Raw genomic sequence first — 16547 nt, 5'->3', positions numbered from 1 at the left:
AGAGCTTTCTGTAAAAAGTTGGAGATTGATCTGTCCTTCTCCTCGGCCTTCCATCCTGAAACTAATGGCCAAACTGAGAGGACTAAATCAGTCTCTAGAACAATATTTAAGGTGTTTTATCTCCGACTGTCAATATGATTGGGTCTCCTTCATTCCCCTCGCCAAATTTTCCCTTAATAACCAGGTCAGTAACTCGTCAGGTGTCTCCCCCTTTTTCTGTAATTTTGGGTTTAATCCGCAGTTCTCCTCCGTTTCACCTGGTGGTTCCAACAATCCCGAGGTAGATGTCGTTCATCGGGAACTGTGCAGTCTGGGCCCAGGTTCAGAAGAACCAAGAGGCGTCCCAGAGCATACAAAAGATTCAGGCAGATAGAAGACGTTCCGCTAACCCCTTGTTTATGGTCGGGGATCTGGTGTGGCTGTCTCCAAAAAATTTGCTCCCCGGTATATAGGGCCATACAAGGTCATTGAGGTCCTTAACCCTGTCTCCTTCCCGCTGGAGTTACCCCCATCTTTTCGAATACACGACGTGTTTCATGCCTCCCTCCTGAAACGCTGCTCCCCATCCTTGGCTACCTCGAGGAAACCTCCAGTTCCTGTTCTCACCCCTGAAGGGGTGGAATTCGAGGTGGCCAAGGTTGTGGACAGCAGGATGGTCCAAGGCTCCCTCCAGTACCTGGTCCATTGGAGAGGATACGGGCCTGAGGAGAGGACTTGGGTACCCGCCCGGGATGTTCATGCTGGGGTATTGCTCAGGAGGTTCCATCTTCAGTTCCCCAATAAGCCAGGTCCACCTAGGAAGGGTCCCGTGGCCCCTCATAAAAGTGGGGGGTACTGTAAAGGATCTGCCAGACACAGCTTCTGTGTCGACGCCCGTGGTTAATCAGTCTGCATCTGCTCCTAGGTCTGATAGACTGACTCGATCTTTTTACCACTCAGGCTGGTAAGCTGAGGAGTGGGAGATCCTATCACAGCCTGGGCAGACGGAGCTAGCTCCCGCCCTAGGTCTATTTATACCTTCATTTCCTGCTCTCCTTTGCCTGTGATTCGGTCTTGTTTCCTGGCTCTGCTGTTCCTGCTAGTACTATTGACCTCTGCTTCATATTGACCCTGGCTTCACTGACTACGCTCCTGCTCTGCGTTTGGTACCTCGTACACTCCTGGTTTGACTCGGCTCGTTCACTACTCTTGTTGCTCACGGTGTTGCCGTGGGCAACTGCCCCATTTCCCTTAGCTTCTGTGTACCCTCGTCTGTCGTGCACTTATTGAGCGCAGGGACCGTCGCCCAGTTGTATGCAGTCGCCTAGGACGGGCCGTACAAGTAGGCAGGTACTGAGTGGTGGGTAGATTAGGGCTCACCTGTCTGTCTCCCTACCCCGACATTACACCTGGTTACCTGCTTGTACTGGGTCATATACCCCCTGTGTGAAAACACCCTTAAACATACGTGCTGCAGCAGGCCCACTCACATGCTGCTTGGCTTGTAAACACTGGTTGCCAGTACAGAATAAGTATTTTATTATTTTTGATGTACAGCTGTACATTATAGTATGCCAGAACACAACAATTTTCATAGATGTTATTATGCTGAAAAATTTCTCTAGTGGAGTTGTGCCGTGTTGACAACTCCCGCCCATAGGACCTATAAGAGGAGGGATGACTCTCTATAAGCCAGAGCAACTAGCAGCTTCTAGAGTGGCTCCCTCTCTGACAGACACGCAGGGAGATGAATAGCCAAATGCATATTCTCGTGGCAGTACCAGCTGACCGCCGGGAGGCGTTAAAAAAGCCAGACCTGTGGCAGGCTGATTTTTAAAAAATATCGCCACATCAGTAGTAGGCCCCTGCTCCCACTACCAATATCAGCCTGGATCCAAAGAGAAAAATCTGTGGCCCTTTTACAAGTTGAATACCAATTGCAGACACACAAGTACATTGTAGACAAAGACCAGCACCTTTTCAATGACTGCGTAGTTCACATATAGGCCACAAATGGGACCAGAGATTGTATTCTCCTAAACCAGGCTAGACCACATGACCAGGGCCACAATCATTAGTCCCATTTTTTGAGGAAATTTTCTATAAAGGCTTAATGTTATACTGAAATTAGGTTGTGATCTGCACAATCTGAGGGGGTTGCCGTGTACCTATACTTTATTTCATCTACATAGGTCCAGAATTTTCTGCCATTTAATTTCAAAATATATATTTACAGGGGTTGGAGATCCCTTTTTCTGATAGGTCGCTTGAAATCCAATGCTTCCATAATTGTAAAATTTTGACAGCTTGAAGTCACTATGGGGTGTTTACTGCATACAGATTTATACAGCTCCCATCAAACTCAATCTTAAACCTGTCTTCAGTATGCTGCTAAGCTCCCCCTAGTGGTGGCTGCTGGCAGCCCTTTTATTAAACTTTAGTTCTAGGGTGGCAGTCAGCTGAGCAGACCCCATATTTAGCTGAAATAATGAGGGCAATCAATGTAACAGCAGTTGGTGCTTAGTGCTATACTGCCAAGTAGATAGTGACTTTATTTTATTTTTTAAATCTTTTCCTTTTGTTTTGGTGGCAAATACAACTTTAAAGGACATGGGTAAATGTAGGTAATTTAAAAAAAACTCCCTTTTTATAATACATACTCCTAAGACTTGTAAACTAATAAAAAGTGATAGATAAAATAATACGTCTCTTGCTATGTTCATGGAGATTCATCATGCTCACACACCTATTTACAATATAATTTTGAACCGTTCTTATATCATGACTTGGAGTCCTATATCTATTACTACTGTACTATAGTAATAGGATTCTGGTCTGCAATGACATATGTTGTATCATTGCAAGGAGAAAGCCACCTAACACATTTTGTTGTTGCTCTCTTTTGAAGACCTACTAAATTCAACCACAAGAGGTCACTCTACACTAATGTGAAACCATAGAGCAGAGGTCCCCAACCTTTTGTAGGTCATGAGTCACTGCTCAATACAATAGACTACGTTAAACCACACTGAATATTAAAGTAGAAAAATATATATTTTTTTTAAAATGACCTAGCGATGGCTTTTACTTAGTGTTAACTTCCAGTGATACAGTTTAGACTCTAGTGCTAGTAATGCTTTATTCTCCGCGGTGCCACTACTGCATAATTGTATCTGCGCCTGCCAACAGCTGGGGATCCACATGCAGGTGGCCCAAGAGACACAATGAAATTGAAAATAGTTTAGTAATAAAATTGTTATTAAACTTTTATTATCAATTTTGTCCTTTTAAGTTGGTCTTAAATCCTGAACGATCATCGTTGGCATTACCCGGTCAAAACAATCTCATAACATTGTCCCTTTTTCTCAAAGTGATGTCATCCTGGGACTATGTAAAGCGTCGTTTTCACATCAATGTCATGGTGTTCAATTCCATTATAACAATTACCAACGGTGAAACATTTGTGACGGTATAGCACACATCCACCTGTTCAACAAAAAGTCCCTGTCCTGGGTTTAGCAAAGTTTTTATCACAACATCATTTCCTAACAATTTCCTTTAGTGTAGAACCCCTTTAAACTGGTGGTTAAAGATAGTCTCTAATGAAGCACCTATTCAGCGTAAAATGTAGTGTTCCTCTACAATTCAGTGATCCCCAAACACCGGGCCACGGAATAATACCAGGCTGCAGTATCCGTCCCGGAGGGCATTCCAGGCAAAAAAACACACCAAAATGTGGTGCAGTTTTTCGCCCGGAACGTCCCCTGCGTAAAACTGCTGAGCATCCCTCCTGGGATGATGTTTTATCCCAGGAGACCGATGCAGCCTGTGATTGGCCCAGGAAGCCAGCCCTCTGACATCATCCAGGCCAGCCGCCTGGGAAGATTCATCCCATGTTACCCTCGCTACAGCCTGTGATTGGCTGCAGTGGTCACATGAGATGAATTGTCATCCCAAGAGGCCGGCCTGGAGGAAGAAACACTTTTGAGTTAAGTATAAGATTTATTTTAAATGCAACAACTGCTATTTGTTGTGGGTATTACCTCCCCATTGAATTCAATGGGGAAACCACGCAATAAGCAGCGTATATGCAAATACAATTGACATGCTGCAGAATAAAACTCAGCACCGCGTGTCAATTTCTGAGTAGTTTTTACGCTCACTATTTACACAGTGTGTGGATGAGGTTTTATTCTCTCATCCACTTTGCTGCTACTGTATCATGCTGTGGATTTTCCGCAACAAATTCCATTGCGGAAAATCCGCAGTATTTACGCATCGTGTGAACTGACCCGATTTTGTCTATGAGACTCAAACTGATGTCAACGTGAATGTTTGCATCAGTCTCCTTATGATCAGTTTTTTTATTTGATCATTAAGATCAATGGTTGAAATAGTGGTGGGAAAAAAAAAACAAACAAAAGAAAACCAGGAAGGGAAATTTTCGGGATTATTGAACAGCCATAGAAACGTATATAAGACTTGCAGAAATGTAGAGACCCTTTAGAAATAAAGCCCAAAATTAAATATGAACAGAAAATGTATTGGACCTCTCTGGTCAGTCGTCTGGTTCTTTAACCTGGTGGCCTCTCTATTAACATGAGGTACAGCTTTAGGAATGCTTACTATCTGGCTGGAGCCGTTATTGCTGGATGTGTGGAAATAAGGACTTTTTTTTTTCTTCTTTACTATATTACTAAATACTTATCCTACAAAGGCAGCTGTCTAGTTTTATTTTGTAGAAATATCACATGAATAAAAATTAAAAAAAAAAAAGCCTTGAAATCTTCACCACATAAATCCCTTATGCCAAGCTCTACGAACGTAACATGACCAAAAAGATGCAGCAAAACGTTATATTTTCACGTGTGCCTTTTCCGGTGATGGTAAGCTGCAGGAGCATTCACGGATGCTGCGTGCGATGTAGAATATATAAATACTAACGTGCTCAATTACACTCACAGGTAACATCTATTTGCTCTGTGTGAACCCAGCCTTATTGGACGATTCACTGTAGTGGCCATCAAGTCTTGGATTAAATTCAAGGCTTTAACAATTGGGTGCCTAATCAGTTTCTTGCGATGATGACTGCACAGTTACAGAAATATGCTAATGGAGCTTCAAGTAATAGTAAAGCATTGAACAACCCTTTATTATTCAATTCATCATTTTCTAAAATAATGTATTAGATAAACCCTGAAAAAAAAAAAAAAAAAGGTACAACCCCCACTATGCACATGATGTGCAAAGATTCGTCTCCGACATTCCATGTGGACTGTAATGTTTAGTTACTCAAATACATGTGAAAAGTCTGAAAAAGTAAAAGGCCCCTCTCCTGCTGGCATAGAATGTAAAGAGTCCGCTGCTAAATGGTTCATTCATGGGCAATACATTATAGATAGATCAGCGTGCAGTCCTCATTATAAGGATCTCCTCCAATGTTAGCTGCCGATCACTGCAGTTTTTTTACACTGGGCTCTATGCACATCCTTAGTAAGGTCACCATCATCCTCTTCACTAGACTCTAAATCTATATGGAAATCTAAATCATCGTCTTCTGCATCAAAAGTGGCATCATCGCCTACATTAGGTGACGATGGGTCAGTCTGTTGTTCTTTAGCAATTCTAGAATAAAAAGAAAAAAAAAAGCGATAAAAAGATACTTCAGTCAATATGTTACATTTCAAAATAACAAAATGATATTCAGTAAGGAAGATGTCACAACTGGTCAACCACTTTTCTAAAAGCAGCCAGAGGTAAACGCATTACTGTGGGTCTAGCGGCAAAAATCCCCAGTGATCAGCTGTGACACCCAGGGGAAGCCATAGTTGGTCATACAATTAGCCTGCAAAATATAGTATGACATGGCACCCAATCAACAGTCCCAAATCTGCCAGGACAAAATCTGAGTGCAGCTTGCATGATCTCCCGGTGTTTGAAAGGGTTTTTTTCTGCACTCTCCAAAAACATACAGATATATTAAGCGGCTTTCTATGAAATTGTCCCTTAGTGCGAGTGTGTGGCTCTGTGATAGAGAAGTTAGATTGTAAGCTCCACCCTGCGATAACACAATACTTTTCCTCTGCATTGGCCACTGGAGAGGAAATATAGCATTACATGCTGGCCATTTATAGAAATGGTCATCCGTGTAATGCATTGGCGGGCCAGGTCTTAAAAGGGCATATGGAGAGGGGTAGTCTTCATGAGACAACCCCTTTAAGCATGCCGGATACTTTCCTACATGCCCCTGCAATCTCGGAGCTGCATTTTTTACTTTACGGTCTTTCCATTCAGTGAATTATGCACTATATAGAAGATAAAATATATTCAGGAAGACCGTCAGGAACTTGATGGGAGGTCCACTTTGACGCAAGATTTTGAAGCAGCAGCCTCACCTTTCCGTCATGGGGCTCTAATGATACTGTATTGAAAAGAATGCCAAAGCAAAATGAAATAAATGCTGGTGCTTACTCCAAAAACAGAGCAGGAACCAGCAGGAAGGAGATTTTGTTCTTGGTTCAATTATACATTTAGAATTAAAGGAATATTGTCGCCAGAAAAACATGTTTTTTGTTTTTTTTAATTAAACATTTAGTGTGTAGGTGATTAAACATTGTTCAAATTTTTTTAATTTTTTTCACGAGTCAGGAAATATTATAAATTGGATTCAATTGGATTCAAATTTATAGTATTTACCATTTCTGGTCACTAGATGGAGCCATTCCCAAAATTGCAGCATTGCATGTGGTAAAGCAACCACATAGCTTTTCTGCTGCAAAATTGGGTAAAAAGCCCTCGCTCTAGTGAGCTCTCAGCATCCCCCCCTCCTTTATCCTGGCTAGTGCCGGGATAAACGAGGGGTTTGAACGGTCTAACCTCCTACACTGTGTGTCGCCATTTTTTGAGCTAACACACAGTGTAGAAGGTTAACATACAGTAGTAAACGTACACAAGCACGAACATACATTGAAATCTCTTACCTGCTCCTGCCGCCGCGGCTCCCTCCGGCCCGTCCGCTGCCGCTGGTCCAAGTGCACAAGTCCGGAAGCCGCGACCGGAAGTAGTAATCTTACTGTCCAGCCGCGACTTCCGGTCCACAGGAAAATGGCGCCGGACGGCGCCAATTTCAAATTGGACTGTGTGGGAGCGGCGCATGCGCAGTTCCCACACAGACGCCGTACACACAAGTGAATGGGACGGGAGCCGTTCGCAGTCCCTATGGGACTGTGGCTGCCGTATTCCATGTCTGTATGTGTCGTTAATCGACACACACAGAAATGGAACAAAAAATGGCAGCCCCCATAGGGAAGAAAAAGTGTAAAAATAAGAAAAAGTAAAACACAAACACACAAATAAATATAAACGTTTTTAATAAAGCACTAACATCTTTAACATATGAAAAATAAATTTGTGATGACACTGTTCCTTTAAGGTTCCATTTCCATCTGCCAGTGTCCTCCTCTCTGTAATGTTTCTACAGTCCAATTTGCTTGGCTGCCAGGGAAACCATTACCTTACATTGTGCCATTCATCCATGTACAGTCATGGATACCAGCCAAGTATTAGAACAGCGCATATAATGTTGGGTAAGTTTTACTTGTATGAGAGTAAAAGGGGTAGGGAACAAATATGAAGTATAGAACTCTAGCAGAAGTTGGATTTGTCTTACTTTTCTACAGTTGTTTAGTTATGTCTTAACCTTTACAGTCTTATTTTTGTTTGCATGAGTTTTTCTTTGCTCAACAAAGGAATCTGTTCTGGATGGATATTGTTATTATTTGCCAAACAGCAATGCCAGGCAGAGGGCACACTGTCATAAAGAGCCTCACCTGCTATACTACTACGGTGGTTAAAATGGTCAATAATTGTTAAGGATCGCCACCTTTTAACACCACTTATTTTTTGGTCCAAAATTCTGTGGGGATTCATTTCTTAATATATTTTTTAGAGCAGTTGGAACTTTGTCTTTTTGCTAAAGAGCTCCAAATGCCCTGCATAGACAGATTTAGAAGATTACATGCTGGCTGCATGTAACCACCACTAGGGGGAGCTTACTGCATGCAGTTTTATGGAGTTAAATTTATAAACAGCATGCAGAAGTCTCCCTCTAGTGGCACGGAATTTTGCTCTGGATTATAAAAACAGAGGTCCAACAATATATTTAATTATTAAAGAGGCTCTGTCACCACATTATAAGTGCCGTATCTCCTACATAAGGAGATCGGCGCTATAATGTAGATGACAGTAATGCTTTTTATTTAATAAAACAATCTATTTTCACCACTTTATTAGCGATATTAGATTTATGCTAATGAGTTGCTTAATGGCCAAGTGGGCGTGTTTTTACTTTAGACCAAGTGGGCGTTGTACAGAGGAGTGTATGACGCTGACGGAACGTGGCGGAACGCCGGATGCCGGAACGTGGATGTGGCAGCATCCGGCCACCATTAAAATAGATACGATACAGCGCCGGACCTCCCTGGGAGCCGGAACCAAAAACGCTGCAGGTAATGTTTTTAGATCCGGCTCCCAGGTAGGTCCGGCGCCACAACTGATGTCCCTTCGTGCCAGAACAGATCCCATAGAAATCTATGAGATCCGTTCTAGCATCAGTTTGCCTCCGGCTTTTCTTCAACATGCCGGAGGTAAACTGAAGCGGACGCCGGACATATGTCAACGGCCCCTTAGTTGGAGGTGTAGGACATCCGCAGGAATTTCAAAATTTTGTAGCACTGAGGTTGTTTTCTGCATCTTAAAAACAGAGCATTGGAGAATTACGGTTAGAATATTCTCTAAAAATATGTACGGAAACTTGAGTTTTCTTATCTCAAGACGGAGTTTAAAGGCTATGTGCGCCTATTGAAATAGTTTTTTTTAATGAAAATATTAAATACTTTTTGAGATACAGCTGCTTTGTATCCTGTATGCAGAGCAGCCGTACTAGCGCTGAAACCTGTATCAACCAGGTCAGCGGCACGGACTGGTTCAGTGTCAGCGGGTCACGTAGGATCGAGCTGTTACCGATCACATCTAAGTTCATAACATAGATGTGATAGATAACAGGTGGATCCTGCATGTCAGAGATACACAGGACCCGCTGACACTGAACCGGTCAGTCCTGCAGACCTGATGGATTCAGCTTCTATGTATCCAGGATATATAGAAGCTGTATCTCAAATAGTAAAAAAATGTTTTCAAATAAAATGTATTTACAAAGTTGCACAAAACACACTGATGGATATTTTTTTTTTAGAAAAGATTTCAAAAGGTGTACATAGCCTTTAACTCCTTTCCTTCCTCCTTTTGGATAGCCTAGTTCTGCACTACCAGTTAGTCATTCCATTTCATTTCTATACACTACTTACGGCTGAACAATGACTTCTTTTTTTCCACACTTGGCACAAAGTTCGAGCTGAAGGGCACACGGTTTGCATATGATATGATAAGAATCCTTCACGGTCTTTTGCAGGCATTTCACACTAAACAAACACAAAACAGGAACACAGTAATGCATAAATCGTTAATACATTTTACATTCAAGTAATACAACCTGAGCAGGGAAGCCAAACTCACATGCTCACTCTCTAGGGGGAATTTATTAAGACTGGTGTTTCATAGCCAGTCAATCTAAAACGCTTTGTCGATAGATGTACCCAATTAATCTGTCAGTTTGTGCACCAGAAAGTCCAATCCACACATTGATTTGCGCTAGAATTTACGCCAGCTTCTGGTGTAAGTTATAGTAAATTTGTCAGGCCGCTGGCGGTCCTGCTCCTTCCACACCCATTTTTTTTTCCAAGTTGAGCGAGTGGCACAAAAGTATAATTTTTTGGTACAAATTGCGACTTTTGTGCAATTTGCACCTTCTCCACGACAAAAAAATAGTCGTAGAACGAGTAATAGATTCCCCCCCTCTAAAATCGGCGTAGCCTTTACTTGGTTTTTGTTCTAAAGTACTAATTAAATTAATAAAAAAATACGAAAACAGGTGCAAAGGAAAAAGTAGATTAATTGCCAAAAACAACCAGTCAGCCCCTCCCCCATCCTATGCGGTCCTCAAATAAGGTAGCATAGGTGCCCTGACAGGTCTTCTTAAAGGGGTTTTCCCATCATTCACATTTATGGTCAAAGTCCAAAAGATGCATGTCCTACCTCTGGGACCCGCACCTATCTCTAGAACGGAGCCCCCTAAACTCCTTTCTAACTTACTCGGCTCCCGCAGCCTCCCGGCCACATCATGGTTAAGTGGTCGGGAGTTACGGAAACAGTTGAGCTCACTGAGCAACTCGGTTTCCGTAACTCCCATAGAAGTGAATGACCTCGCAGAACACCGAGCTACCGAGTTCCGGAAGTCGCGTAACTCGCCGTGATATGATGTTTCAGTAACTCCCATTCACTTCTATGCGAGTTACGGAAACTGCGTAGCTCAGCGAGCTCTCGCTTGTTTCCGTAATTTCCGACCACCTAACTGGGAGGCAGCAGAGCAGAGTAAGATAAAACGGGGTTTAGGGGGCCCCGTTATAGAGATAGGTGCAGGTCCCAGAGGTGGAACCTGCATCTATTGGACTTTTATGGCATATCCTGTGGATAAATGTCCAAGATGGGAAAACACCTGTCCCTATCTCAGATTCTCAGCCAACAGTTCTGTTCATTAGCATAGCTCCATCACCATAATCTCATTAAACTATATTCGCATAGTTCCATCATAATAAGCACATTAAAGCTTATGAAGAAGCATGAACCAGTGCTAATAATATTCACATCAGGCTTATGAGATGAAGAGATGAATTATAGAACAAATTGACAACATTTCCCACTGTCAAAGTAATAGAAGACAGGACAAAAGTAAAAATAGGAGATTTTGAAAGAATTGCTGGATATTAAATCTTTAAAAGGCCAATACTTTGATTCACAATCTTACAGTGCCAGATGACAGTCTAATTATAGAACGCACGCAGAATGAAAAAAAACGTTTAAAATTAGAGATGACACTAATGCTCTAAACAATAGAGAGATTAAAATTGATTTGATTTTTACTGACGTCTTACTATAAAGAGAACGTCAGACAGATCTGAAACTAACCATCTTCTATAAAACCTTAAATAGTTTGAATAGAAGTTGCTCACTTAGCAAGTGGTGGTCAGGAGGGCCTTAACTGTACCTGGAGGCTGGATTCCACACCGCAATTACCGTGACTTACTTGATGGCATTTGTTTATGAACAGCTCTCTTAACCCCTTTAGGACTGAGCCTGTTTTGGCCTTGTGGACACAGCCGATTTTTTCAAATCTGACATGTGTCACTTTATGTGGTAATAACTCCGGAATGCTTTTACCTATCCAAGCGATTCTGAGAGTGTTTTCTCGTGACATATTGTACTTTATGATAGTGGAAAAATTTGGTCGATAAATTCAATATTTATTTGTGAAAAACACAAAAATGTGCATTTTTCTAAATTTAAATGTATCTGCTTGTAAAACCGATAGTAATACCACACAAAATAGTCACTAGTTAACATTTCCCATATGTCTACTTTATATTTGCATCATTTTTTGAACATCCTTTTATTTTTATAGGACGTTACAAGGCTTAGAACTTTAGCAGCAATTTCTCACATTTTCAAGAAAATTTCAAAAGGCGATTTTTACAGCGGCCAGTTCAGTTCTGAAGTGGTTTTGAGGGCCTTATATATTATAATACCCCAATAAATTACCCCATTTTAAAAATCTGCACCCCTCAAAGTATTCAAAACAGCATTTAGAAAGTATTTTAACCCTTTAGGTGTTTCACTGGAAATAAAGCAAAGTAGAGGGGAAATGTACAAATTTCTCTTTTTTTTGCCGAAATTCATTTGTAATAAAAAAAATAATTGTATAACACAGAAGGTTTTACCAGAGAAATACAACTCAATATTTATTGCCCAGGTCCTGCAGTTTTTAGGAATATCCCACATGTGGCCCTAGTTCGGTAATGGACCGAAACACCGGCCTCAGAAGCAAAGGAGCACCTAGCGGATTTTGGGGCCTGCTTATTTTTAGATTATATTTTAGGCACCATGTCGAGTTTGAAGAGGTCTTGTGGTGCCAAAACAGTGGAAACTCCCCAAAAGTGACCCCATTTTGGAAACTACACCCCTCAAGGAATTTATCTAGGGGTATAGTTAGGACTTTGACCCCACAGGTATTTTGCTATATTTATTGGAGTTAGTCTGTGAAAATTAAAATCTACTTTTTTCTGAAATAACAGACATTTTTAATATTTACAAGGAATAAAGAAGAAAATTCACCCCAACATTTGTTAAGCATCTTCTCCCGATTACGGAAATACCCCATACGTGGTAATAAACTGCTGTTTGGACCCACGGAAGCGCTCAGAAGGGAGGGAGCGCCATTTGGATTTTGGAGCACAGATTTTGCTGGATTGGTTTTTAGTGCCATGTCGCGATTGCAACGCCCTGGAGGGAACAAAATAGTGGAAACACCCCAAAAGTGACCCCATTTTGGAAATTAGACCCCTCAGGCAATATTTCTAGGGGTATAGTAAGCATTTATACCACACAGGTCTTTTGCAGAATTTAGTAGAATTAGGCCGTGAAAATGAATATAAACATTTTTGTCCACTAAACTGTTGAATTTTTTCATTTTCACAAGGGATAAAGGAGAAAAAGTCGCCCTAAATTTGTAACGCAATCTCTCCAGAGTACGACAATACCCCACATGTGGTAATAATTTATTTTTTTAATAGAAATTAATTAACCTTTGCAGGACTGATCCTTTTTTGCTTTCCCATTTTAGTTTTTCACTCCCCGCCTTCCAAACGCCATAACTTTTTTATTTTTCCATGAATTGAGCGGTGTGAGGGCTTATTTTTGGCAGGACGAGCTGTAGTTTTTATTGGTAACATTTTTTGTTAGATGCAAATTTTTGATCACTTTATTACATTTTATTTAGAGCTTTTGTGGCCAAAAACAGTGATTTTGGCGGTTTAAATTCTTTATTTCTTACGGCGTTCATAATGCGCTATAAATGACAATTTTACTTTATTCTGCGGGTCGGTACGATTACGGTGATACCATATGTATATAGTTTTTATATGTTTTGCAGCGTTTGCACAATAAAATCTCTTCTTTATAAAATAATTTATTTTCTGTGTCACCATATTCTGAGAGCCGTAACTTTTTTATTTTTCAGTAAAAAAAGCGGTGTAAGGGCTTGTTTTTTGCGGGACGGGTTGTAGTTTTTATTGGTACTATTTCCGGGTACATGCGACTTTTTGATCACTTTTTAATTCTATATTTTGGGAGGGGTGGTGACCAAAAAATTGTGATTCTGGCATTGTTTTTACCATGCGGTAAAAATAACATTATAGTTTTATAGATTGGGTCGTTACGGACGCGGTGATACCAAATATGTGTACTGTTTTTTAACGGTTTCATTTTTTTCCCTATAATAAGAGACTTTATAGAATTAAATTTTTTTGCCGAAATTCATTCGGAATAAAAAAAAATTCTGTAAAACACAAGATTTTACCAAAAAAAGGCAACTAAATATTTATTGCCCAGATTCTGCCGTTTTTAGAAATATCCCACATGTGGCCCTAGTGTGATAATGGACTGAAGCACAGGCCTCAGAAGCAAAGGAGCACCTAGAGGATTTTGGTTCCTCCTTTTTTTTTTTATATATATTTTGTGCACCATGTCAGGTTTAAAGAGTTCTCGTGGGTCCAAAACAGTGGAAACCCCTCCAAAATTTACCCCATTTTGGAAACTACCTCATGGAATTTATCTAGGGGTATAGTTAACATTTTGACCTCTTCGGGGCGACATTTGGAGCGCAGATTTTGCTGAAATGTCTTGCGGTGTCATGTTTGCAATGGCCTGGAGGGACCAAAACAGTGGAAATCTCCCAAAAGTGAACCAATTTTGGAAACTACAACCCTCAAGGAATTATTCTAGATATATAGTTAGCATTTTGAGCACACAGGTTTTTTGGCAGAATTTAGTGGAATTAGGCCGTGAAAATGAATATCAACATTTTTGTCCACTAACATGTTACGTTTTTTTCATTTTTACAAGGGATAAAGGGAGAAAAAGCCGCCCAATATTTGTAAAGCAATTTCTCCAGAGTATGGCAATACCCCACATGTGGTCATAAATGTTTTTTTATTAGAAATTAAGCCTTTCAGGACTGATCCTTATTTTGCTTTTTCGTTTTTCACTCCCCGCCATTTAAATTGCCATAACTTTATTTTTCCATCAGTAGAGCGGTGAGAGGGCTTATTTTTTTGTGGGAGGAGTTGTAGTTTCTATGTACACTATTTATACTACCATATAATGTACCGGGAAAGAGAATTTTTTTTTATTTACGGGCTGAAATTGAGAAAAAACTTGATTCCTCCATTGTTTTTTGGGTTTAATTTTTTTTTTTTTTTTTTTTTTTTTTTTTTTTTTAAGTGCGATAACTTTAATCGCCATTTCAATAGGATTACGGCGATACCAAATTTATCGTTTTTTTTTTATGTTTTACTACTTTTACAAAGAAAAAACGATTTGTTGATAAAAAATAAATAAAAAAAAAAATAGTTTTTTTATCACCAAATTTTGAGAGGCAGAACTTTATTTTTCGGTCGATTGAGCGGGGTGCGGGCTTATTTTTGGCGAAACAAGCTGTCGTTTTTATTGGTACATACAACTTTTTGATAATTTTTCGTTACATTTTCTTTACAGCCAAGGTGACACAAACATCGATTTTGGCGTTTTAAAGCACACCGTGAATGCCTTAAGAATTTAACTTACATTTTGCTTTATTCTCCGGGTTGATACGATTACGGCGATACCATATGTATATAGCTTTAGGTTTTTAGACCGTTCACGTTTAACAACACATTCGATTAATTCATGTTATTACGGTCGTTTAGATACCCAATATGTGTAGGTTTTTTTGTTTTTTAGTGTAGGGGCAATAAAATATATTTTATGCAAAATAATGACTTAATTTAGGTTTTGTTTTTTTTAATCCCATTAAGGGATAACTTTATTTATAACTTCATTTTTTACTTGTAAGTTATTAGCATACTCCTGTATTCTAATACATTACACGGTGTCACTATGACACAGGCTGCTGTTAGGGCACACTATGTGCTTCCCTAACAGCAGGCAAACTGAACAGACAGCCCTGGGGTCCTTTGTAGGTCCCCAGGGCTGACTGCAGAGGGATTCCCCGGTGTTTGATCACGTCACCGGGTTTCCGAGGACGAGATCAAAGCGGGGAGTTCCCTTTGATCTTGCCGCGGTCACGGACTGCGGCGATCAAATGGTTAAACAGCGGGGATTGGCATGTTTTCCGACCCAAGCTGTGTTCAGCAGGCTTCTCTAAGATAAGGAGCTGTAAGTTACAGCTCCTACTTAGAGGATGAGCGCTCACAGGAGCGCTCATCAGCCTCTTCTACAGCGACGCCAAAATACGTCGATGTAGACTAAGGACATGCACTGCCAGACAGTAATTAAGGGGTTAAATAACTCTGTTCGAGGTGTTGATAGGCAAGTTTAGTAAAATCCGGGCAGTCTTTTTTTGCTCTTGATAAGTGGGGATCGCTCCGTCCACAAGGATGGAGTCATAGGGGCTTTGTAAAGCCGCTTTCGGTAAGACCGGGCAGTCCGATGGATGTGTAGTTTGGGAAAGTATCAGGTCTCTAATTGTCATTAGTGGAGAAGGAATCTGATGTAAGGTACGTATATGTTTACGTGTATGCCACGTTTGGGTACAAGCTAGAGTCAGTATGTTTTTTGTGAGTACGGTAACGGCTCCAGGGCTGGAAATCCAGAGTAGGGATTTCAATGGGAGTCTTACCATAGCCTCCTACACGGGTACTCGTTTCACTTTTTTTTTTTTACCTGCAGCTCTGATCGCTGCTAGAACACATTACAGTACCTACGCAGTGTAATGTATTCCAACTGTCATTGTGACGTGACAGTCACTCTGACAGTAAGCCTATGAGGACCAGCTGGTCCTCATAGGCTTCCGTAGATGGCATACCCGGTTGCCATGACAACCATCGGCCTCCCCCCACCTATGTGCGAACGCAAACGATCGCCGCATTTAAGGGGGTTAATAGCCTAAATCAGCAGCGATGCACCGCTGATCAGCAACAGTGGAGTGAGTGTCAGAAGGCCCAGACAGCGAACCTCCCGGTTCCAGTCATTCTGATCTCGTGGGTACTGCTACTGTACCCACAAGATCAGCAGCAGTACCACGCTGTTATACACAGCCAGGCTCCTGTGGCAATTCGAGAGTTCTCCGATTCTCGCAGTTTATCCCATTAGATGCCACGGTCATTAGCGACCACAGCACCTAATGTGTTTGACAGAGGGAGCTCCCTCCCTCTGTCACCACATCGGCACACATGCGACAAGATCGCAGGGCGCTGATGGGTTTGCATGGCAGCCGGGGGCCTAACAAAGGCCCCCTTGGTCTGCCTTCAGCAACTGCCAGAGGCATGGCCTAATAGCTTGCCTGTCAGTTTTACACTATTATAATACAAGTATAATATCTGCGATCAAAAGATCGCAAA

The 16547-nt window shown here is 41.1% G+C and overlaps 1 protein-coding gene across 3 annotated transcripts in view; it reads right to left on the bottom strand.

Moving 5' to 3' along the window:
- Positions 1-5104: 5104 nt before the first annotated feature.
- Positions 5105-16547, bottom strand: part of C1H9orf85 (chromosome 1 C9orf85 homolog) — a 35808-nt gene continuing 24365 nt past the window's right edge. For 2 of the 3 annotated variants that reach the window (XM_075828072.1, XM_075828076.1), the window contains 2 exons: positions 9345-9458; positions 5105-5604 (listed from right to left, as the gene is read on the bottom strand). In XM_075828072.1, coding sequence (XP_075684187.1) covers positions 5421-5604; positions 9345-9458 — 298 coding nt within the window. In that variant the 3' untranslated portion in view covers positions 5105-5420. Of the gene's footprint in view, positions 5605-9344; positions 9459-16547 lie in introns of those variants that run through there. The other variant, XR_012847855.1, reaches the window with a different exon arrangement.

The sequence above is a fragment of the Rhinoderma darwinii genome, chromosome 1 (assembly GCF_050947455.1).
Source record: "Rhinoderma darwinii isolate aRhiDar2 chromosome 1, aRhiDar2.hap1, whole genome shotgun sequence".
In the NCBI taxonomy this organism is placed as follows: domain Eukaryota; kingdom Metazoa; phylum Chordata; class Amphibia; order Anura; family Rhinodermatidae; genus Rhinoderma; species Rhinoderma darwinii.
This window is presented reverse-complemented; position numbering and strand designations above follow the sequence as displayed.